Source organism: Myotis lucifugus, unplaced genomic scaffold, assembly GCF_000147115.1.
Source record: "Myotis lucifugus unplaced genomic scaffold, Myoluc2.0 scaffold_579, whole genome shotgun sequence".
NCBI classification, from domain to species: domain Eukaryota; kingdom Metazoa; phylum Chordata; class Mammalia; order Chiroptera; family Vespertilionidae; genus Myotis; species Myotis lucifugus.
Genome location: NW_005871627.1, coordinates 74,926 through 84,106, shown reverse-complemented (window position 1 = coordinate 84,106; position 9,181 = coordinate 74,926). Strand labels below are relative to the sequence as shown.

The 9,181-nt window shown below is 46.6% G+C and overlaps 1 protein-coding gene across 1 annotated transcript; it reads right to left on the bottom strand.

The window, feature by feature from the left end:
- Nucleotides 1-1,243: 1,243 nt before the first annotated feature.
- Nucleotides 1,244-8,497, bottom strand: ZBTB18 (zinc finger and BTB domain containing 18). The gene is made up of 2 exons (XM_006104514.3): nt 7,246-8,497; nt 1,244-4,900 (listed from the first exon to the last, which is right to left on the bottom strand). The coding sequence occupies exons 1-2, from the start codon at nt 7,472-7,474 to the stop codon at nt 3,318-3,320; spliced, it is 1,812 nt and encodes a 603-aa protein (XP_006104576.1). The 5' UTR covers nt 7,475-8,497; the 3' UTR covers nt 1,244-3,317.
- Nucleotides 8,498-9,181: the final 684 nt, after the last annotated feature.

Below are 9,181 nucleotides of genomic sequence, written 5' to 3'. Positions count from 1 at the left end.
TAAATTAGATGCTACATGAGGACTTTCAACACCTTCAGAAAGCTTTGAGGCACTGTGTCCAGTTACGACGTCCTTTCTGAATAAGCGTGTAACTGCCCAAGAAATTACTTTGTGAAGCTCTTTCATGTGCAATGATGTTTAATTGGTTAAAACCAAGTGTGAGATTCACGTAATAGAAATCCTCTCTCAACAAAAAAGGGAAAAGTGGAATTCTAAGTTATAAATTATTGTGCTTTATGATGAAAGTCACTTTGGATCTTCACCCAGAGCCATCAGGGAGCTCACGCATTCAAGCTCCGGACCTCTTACACCACTTTGTTCCCATACGGATGTTAACCTTACTACAGGCCACGTAATAGGTATTTTAGTTTGGACAGTTAGAATGTGAAACTACATTTTCATCTGTGTCTTTAAGGCTGGAACTTAGGGGCAATTGGACTTCAGGATTTGCAGATTCTCAGGTCCGTGCTGGCCCGGCTCCACTTAGGACCACATGGGACAACCCTAGTACAGAACCACCCAGCGCGTGTGAATGCACCGTCAATTCCTTAGGTCAGCCGGCAATGCTTCTGTCTCGACATGCCCAGTGACACGCTCAGGAAGTTGGGACCATCACAAAAATTAGGGAACAGAGTCCTTTGAATGGTTCCCTGTACTTTATTACATTTTAAAATTTAAACTTAAGAATGAAAACCTGGGGGCTTCCGAGTTCACCCAGCCACAAAAAGGATGTATATAAGCTAATCTTGGACCATCAAATGCCTGCTAATTCAATTGCCTAGAATTCCAGTCATTAGCCAAGCAGTCTTCCAAATTAAGACATCCGGTCTCCTTCAATTTTCCACTTAAAACAGAACACAGAAGAATGGATCTGACCAATCAACTTAGGATAAAATTACCCATGAAAATGACTTATGCGCAGGGATTAGTAGCTGGCCAGCGTCTGAAGGAAAACCTTCTGTGACCACTTGAGGTTTCATGGATTCACACACTTCTAGGGAATTACCTTCACATTTGTGATCGAGGTTGTAGAAACTGGGCCACACTTTTAAAATGTGCATTTAGTATCGTCTTAAATGACTAGAAGCAAAAATGTTTGCCCATTTCCATTTGAGTGATTGTAAGGCATTCTAATAATTTCATAAGCTCCGAAGAGAGCTGACATTAAAAACAAAGATGCCACGTCTGATACACACTTAGGATCGTGTAGAACCTAATCACAATGAAAATAGCACACGAGAAACTGAGTTCATATAATTTATTGCAGTTAGCACACAGTTTAAAAATTCACCAACACACCAACAGTACAAAACTAAACAGCATTATAAGTTATTCCCCCCTCAGGAAAATAAAACATACTATGATTGTCAAAGCTAGATGTCAGTCTAAGTTTTAGAACAAAGGAAGAAGGTGAAACTAAGAGGAAAAAGTAATCACTCACAATGACCACAAAAAGAAAATTCAAAAGAAAGTCCGTTTTCTCACAGACATTGATTGTCTTCTCTAAATTAATAAAAATTACTTTAACATAAACTGTATTTAAAAAAAAACAAAACTAGAAACTCTTCAAGTAACTAAAGATAATGCTCCAAGGCCATTTTCACAGCTTTTTTTTGTTTGTTTGTTTGCTTTAAATGCCATTACAGCCAAATTAACACACATTTGACCAAATATTTCCAAAACAGTCCAGCAACACACAATGGAGTTTTCCATTCAGTATCTTAAGCACAAAAATAGGCTATGTTTACAGTAGTTAAGGCGATCAAATTTTAAACAAAAGCAATTAAAAAAAAAAAAAAAGGGAAAAACAGCAAACGTTTTCCATGCTACTCCCATAGACCTTATTTGTAAGTGCAAGACAGGAAAACAAACACTGTGCAAAATGCTCTTGCCCCGCGTGGTCACCACAGCGCACGCCGGGCTGCAGCCTCTGCCGCGATCCATAGTCTACTAACCCCCTTCCCCATGTCAATCAAGGCAGTCCAGTCCTTTCAGCCTGGGGCTTTTTCAGTCCATAGAATCTTTTCATGAGTCGGGGGAGGGGGCGGGAGGTGGGATAGGGAGGGCGGGTGAGGAAGAAGGGGAGCAAAAAAAAAAAAAGAATGACCTATTGTCAATTTGTGCAGTAGTTATTCTAAAGATGCTCAACTGGGTATAAATGTGTACACCTAAACTTGGAGCTGGCACGGGTCCCGTGCCATCAGAAGTTTGTTATAAATGCACACTGCACATGCAAATCTTTAAGCCGTTTGTAAACATTTATATTTTCCTTGTTATGTAGCGAAGTTATCAATTTGCAGCTTACGTTTTTATTCAGCTTAACAGTTTCAACTTAAAAACAGTGGGAAAGTCGATTTAAATTATATAAAATAAAAATAAAAACAGTGCATTTACGTTCTTCATAACACCAGGTTATTTTCCGAATGGTGCTATTTTTTTTTCTAAGGAAATTAAATAATTTTAAACTCACTCGTTAAAGTTATACAATGCAAACAAAGACAAAAATATATCGAAACTCATGCATTTCTGTAGCGTTAATATTTACTCTTCAAGACTCAACTAAGAGCATCAACACAACCTGTCAAGTTCTTTGACACCCCCCCCCAGCCCGTGTAATCAATTACAGTATACAATGACAGTAATTCACATTTTCAACACAGTTCAACACTGCTGAAGCTGCACTATCCTCTTCATCCCCAGCAAACCTTCACAAAGACAGGGTCCCAGTGACCCAGTGTACGCTCATCATTGCTCTCACTGGGAACCGTCAGAAAACCAGAAGTTGCCACAGAAAGTTTTAAGTCAACTGCTTGTTTAAAAATAGATAATCCAGCATTTCAGAAATTTTCCATTTGGGTCTAAAAGCATTCCCGTTTCCAACAGCCAGAAAAGATTCATGCAATTTGACATAGAAAGAGGCTAATAAAACTGGAGGGAATTTCTACTTCCAAACAAAAAAAGTGTGTGTGGGGGGGAAAGGACCTCGAGACAATGCAGTGTTGACAAAACGAAGCCCTATGCACGCCTCCTGCGATAGGACGATTTGTTTCAAAGGTTCTTATTGGCTTACTTCCCCTGCCCCTCAGAGAAAAACACCTCTCTATTCTCTGACTTCCCCTAAAGTTTCTTTTATCAGTATGCTAAGTTAGTGAGATTCTCATGCTATTCTAAAGTGCAAAAACAAGTTAATATCCCAACTTTTTAGTTCCAGGAAACAAGACTGCTTTTAGACCGTACCACAACTATATATATAGAGATCTATGTATATATATGTATATATATATATATAATTTATATATATATATATATATATAAAATTATTTCCAGAGTTCTTGCGAGCTATCTTCTAAGGTCCAGTCTCTGACAGTGGGCAAGCTCAGCGCTTCGCTTTTGACAGACAAGGAGTTCACCAACTCACAGTGGAACTTGCGGATGTGTCTGTACAGGTCCCCCGACTGCGTGAACCTGCGCTCGCACCACTTGCACGCGTGCGGCTTCTCGCGGGTGTGCACCACGGCGTGGCGGCTCAGGTTGTGCGAGTACTGGAAGCTCTTGCCGCACTGGGTGCAGGTGTAGGGCTTCTCGCCCGAGTGGGTCCTCTCATGGCGCTTGAGCGTGTACATGCAGGAGAAGGTCTTGCCGCACAGCGAGCAGGTGGGCACGTTGACGTCGGCGGCCGGCTTGCTGCGGATGCCGTCCTGCTCGCGGAAGTGCGTGCTCAGGTGGATCTGCAGGATGTGCGGGCTGGGGAAGACCTTGTTGCACAGCGGGCACATGAAGATCTGGCCGGCCGGGCTCAGGATGTTGGAGACGTAGGGCAGCAGGCTGCTCTCCATGCCGCCCTCCACCGGCCCGCGCTCGCTCTCCGGGGTCAGCATCTCGTCATCGCTGGCTTTGTCCTCCCGCTCGAGCTCCCGCAGGACCGAGTCCTCCCTCAGCGGAGCCAGGTGGGCCGGCTCGTACTGCACCCTGGGAGGAGCGCCCACGCTCTCTTTCCCCGCGCTATGCTCCATGTCATAGTCATTAGTGCCAACATCGCTCTCATCACAGGAGGCCTCTTTCTCCACCTTCACCTGCACCAGGTTGCTTCTCAGCACGTCCTGTGAAGAGAAATAAGAGCTGTTCAGATTCTCAACGCCCGAAAGGCTGGACTTGACAGACAGGTCCAGCACGCAGTCAACATCTGCCGCATCCCTCACGGAGGTGACAGACCTCTGGGACAAAGACTCGGTGGAGCTGCAGGGGCTGGCTACTGTTTTTCCAGCTGCTGTGGCGTGCGGCTCGGCCTCCCCGCCCGCCTGGGGGATGCCTGCTGAGTCCGAGGGCAAGCGCATCCACATGGTCCCGGGCTCGCCGGCCAAGTCCCTTTTGCTGGGCAGGATGTTCAGTTTCTCCTCTTCGCCTTCCTCTTCGTCGCTGGGCAGGTCGCCAGCCATGTGGCTGCTGCCATCGGAGAGGCTCTCGACTTTGTCCGAGCAGCTCGAGGCGTCTTCCTCCTTCTTGGTGCTGTCGGCCTCGGTGGTGGCTTTCTCTTTCAGCTTCTTCTTGCAGACTTTGACAATGTCATACATGTGGAGATAGCTGGCAGCTGCGAGCACGTCTTCAATGGGCAAGTCTTTGAACTGGAGTTTCCCTTCATACATGAATTCAAGCAGGAGAGCGAAGGCTGGGGCGGTAACAATGTCGCTGTTCAGATGAACAATGTCCCTTTTGTCCAGCTGGTCCTTGTAGAAGAGGTGGAAGTACATGCTGCACGAAGCCAGCACGGCGCGGTGCGCGCGGAACTGGGCATCTCCCACCAGCACCGTGCAGTCACAAAGGAAGCCCTGGTGCCTCTGCTCGCTCAGACACTGCAGCAAATGTCTGCTGTGGTCTGGGAACTCCATGCTGTCTTCATAACCTGCGGAGAGAGACATTTCTCGTGAGAGCCACTTCACAACTTGCCACGCCAGTCCCCACACAAAAAATCATCCTTCGGCTTGGCAGCCGGGGCACATGTCCCTGAATTTTAATCAGGCGTCTGACCCAAACACGACCAAATCACATGCACGCCACCCAAATGCGGGGAGAAAAGGCACGCTTTCCACACGGCCGCACCCCAGCCCCACAGTCTGCAATGCACCCCACCTTCCTTGAACTTTCAGTCAAGTTTTCAAAGCCTTGGTTTCAGGACCGTCTCTTACTGAGAAGAAGGACTGAGATCCCTCTCAGAAGCATTTAGTGAATGCTACTCACCAAATTAAGTCCCACAAAACCTACAAAATAGCTTGAATTTCAAAGGGAACAACTCATAATGAACAAAGAGAAGTCCCAGCACACTCTGGAAGATTCGGGAAACTTGTCTGACCATCCTTTTTATTACTTTTGATACCTGATTGTGCTTACAAAGCACAATTTAAACATACACATTCGGTTGAATAATAATTTAAAAAAAAACAACCATCATGAAATCGCATAATTAGTCCAGGAATTAGCAAACAACTTTCTTTTAAAGTCAGAGTGTTAGAACAACAAAAGCCCTGCGTGTAAAAACAGATGTGAATGCTCAAGATTTCAGGTACAGCGCACACGTACGAGGCAGGAGGAGCTGCGCCAACAGATGGGAAAGATCATCTTTACTACGAACCCATCCAAATATTTTTTTAATGAATTGAGAAAAATGGTTATTATTTCTTTGGAAAATCTGTACCTCTAGAGACTTGGGAGCCAGCAGGGCTTTATTTAACTCTGAAAAAAAATCTTATCTAAACTTTGATCCTTTGCAAAAGCAAGATGAGTTCCATATTCAAATTAATTCAAACTTTTAAATAAAGGCATATTATGTTCAAATGAAATTCAAAAGCTTTACAGGTTCAACATAAAAAAAAAGCCTAACTAGAAAAAGAGAAACTATTTTTTTCCCTGACTCTGCCTTACCTCTGTCAACAGAAAATACTTTGTTTCAACATAACTTGATATATTTTGCTTTCCCACTAGCTTCTATTCTTTCAAATACGCATTGTTGCCCTGGTTTTCTGGCGAAGGGGGGATGAAAGGGAGGGAGAGGCAAGGCGAAGCTGTACCATGGGTCAAAATTCAACTCCTTAAAACCAAAGAAAACCCCACTTCCCCTTTCCTGTGCCAGAAGCTGGGTTCCACCACCCACCCCAGAAAGCACGTTTGGAGAATGGGCAGGCAGTTATTTCATATTTAGAAATTCCTTCCCTGCTTTTTCTACACTTTGCCCAAGGTGGACTGAAACTTTCATCCTAACCCCAAAACCTGTCTGCTAGATGCCACCGCGGAACACACCAAGATGTACAATACAATCAGTCCGAGTGCCCCACAGCGCACATCAATCCTAATCCCTGAGAGGGCTAAAAATAAAGATTGGAGGGCAGCTCACAAGGTAGCCGTGATCAAATTAGGAGGCTGAGAGGACAGAGAGGGCCGAAGAAGGAAGCTTATAAACATCTGATCCAGCTGACGGTGGCCATATGGCAGCTGCTGCCCAGATAAAGAGATTAAGAACAGAGGAGTGCGATTACAGCTGTCTGGCCAATTCAGGCAGCTCAACCCTACAAGTTCTAAATTAGTCGCTAACACAAAAACTCCTGCAAATAATTATTGTTATGCTGAAATAAAAGATCTCTTAAATATATATTGGAAAGAGAAATGAGGAAGCCAGTCAAACTGTTCTCCTGAGGACAAAAGTTTTCTTGTGTTGTTTTTTTTTTTTCCTTTTTAAAAAACCTTCGGTTTCAAAAGCACCACACAGCTGTATGTTTCAGCAGTGCTGCCGAATGTTTTTGAAGAATAAAGTTTCACAGTGGAATTAATTACACAACAACCAAGCTTCTCAACTAGAATAATCTTCTCATGGAAGTTTGAATGTGGATTCCAGAGTTTACCATTTCTCCCCGACCCCCAAAGCAAAAGGAATCTAAACAGCAGTGAAAAACAACAATATAAAGCATTTTAATCCAGAGTGATCTCAAAAAGCAGTACGTCAAAGCTTTTCTTAACATTTCAAAACTTGAAATATTTCTGTGTATTAAAGTTCTTTACTTGCTCTCCAGCAAAAGGGATAAAAATTAAAACTACCCAAGCCCCCAAGACTTTCAACTCCAATAAGATGTTCATTTAATACTCCATTTCATACATTATTCCTAAACTGGGTTAGAAAAGTAATGTGATTTTTTTAAAATTAAATAAACAAAACACCAAAACACAAATATGCTCCATCTAATCTCTTGCTACTCCTACCTTTAGGACACATAAACCTGATTAAGTCCTTTCCTCTGAGGCTTGCTGGCTCCAGGTCTGTTACATCGGTGGAAAAAAAGCAGACTAAGAGAGACAGATGCAAAGTGGAGATGATGTTAGAGAGGAATGAGATACCTTCTCCACCACAGATCCGCACACACTGGCTCCCTGTCTGTGTGTTAGAATAAAAGGCTGAGGGATGGCAGGCTGTCAGCTGCTCTGACATCATGTTCAGATGGAAATGCTACCTCCAGCTGTGCTCCTTTTAATGCCATATGCTACTCCTCTACACTCCTGCCACCAGCTTTTTCTTAGGAGAACTTTTCTCTTCTGTTAGTATAAACAAAATACTTCAAAGTCTCCCCTTTTTCTCCCCCAAACTTTCTAACAGCAGAAATTGAAAAACGCAGCATATGGAGTTCTACTGTATTTATGGACTAGCAACACTTCTGTCTGGGGCTGGCGGACGGCTGCCTGGCGGACAGCACCCTCAGGCCACCGGGCTATGCAGGAAACCGGACTTTTATTTGTCCCTCCCCAGCCTTTCCTTCCCAAGGCAGCTTAAGGACATTTTTAAACCAACCCCGTGCACATCCCCAGCCCCATTTCAACATTATCACTAGGGCACCACCTTTTCTTTCTTTTTTTTTCTCCTGCTGAGATAATGGGACACAAGTCTCAGGATGCTGGGAGACTATCCACAACCATGACCCCAGCCCGGTTCACTGTAAGATTTCACTTATTTAGCTACTGAGCTACAGTGACCTTCTCAGGAACATTTCTCACACTCGTCAGTTAAATGCAAATTTCAGTTTTCAGTATCAACAAACTGAAAGCGCCCTTTCTGAAATCCTGGAAAGTGCTTCAGTTCAGTGAGACACGCCAGTCCAGCCGGCCAACCTGCTCCAGGCCCTTAACATGAGCGCTGCACCTGCGCATGGGCTCCGACCCCGGGACACAAAAAAGCAGAACTTCGCCTCCCCCTCAATCTGGGTCCCATAACAACCTTTTTCTTTCTTTTTTGGGGGGGTCACTCTGTAATGTTTGTGATCACAAGAACACCTTTCAAAGGAGAGAGCGTGGGGGGTTGGGGGGGCAGGTCTAGGAAGTTTGGGAACTTGCGGGCCACACTTGGTGGGCCTGTCCAAACGGCTGATGAAATCGGAACGCATCCGGGCCGGGCAGGCCGGTGCCCCGCAAGGTGCTGCGACATCTGCGAATGTCAAGTCCATCCCCGCAGGCTCCGGGGGAGGGCGACGGGGAGGCCAGCAGCTGGGCCCCGGCGGGGGCGGGGGGGGGGCGGCGGCCCGGGGGGGTGCTCACCCTCTGTCCACGGGAGGAAACCACGCCGCGGAGCCCACGGGTGACACGGCCACGCCCCGCCCGCCGCGCCGTCCCCCAGGCCCCCGGCCTAACTTTCTCCAACTTCGCGATGAATGACACAGCGACCAAAGCCGCTTCCAGGACGCCCTCCCCGCCGCTGAGTTCCTCCCCGGCCGCACGACCCGCTCGCCCCCCGCGCCCCGTCCCGCCGTCTCCCACATCCATCAGCCCGCGGACCCGGCGGGGTGGGGGCGGCTGACAGTTTAATGGGCCCCGAGCACCGCCGTGGGCCGGCGGCGGCTCCCAGCCCACAAATCAACCTCTCGCGCCCGGCTACCGGGGGCCGGCCGGGAGCTCGGGGTTTGTTTTTTTCAAAGAGGCGGGGGCTGGGAGCGAGCGGACGGACGGACGGACGGACGGAGCGGGGAGCCATGCAAATCCCCCCCCGCGGGGGCCTGTGCAGACGAACACGCGGGGAAAGAGGAAGGTTCGACCACAGGGAAGGAGGCGGAGGGCGTAGAGCCGGTGCAGCAGGAAAACACCTTCAACAACAGCCCCGAAAACAGAGCCGGGTCACGGCAGCAACAAAAAGAAAAGTCGTAAGAAGCAGCGG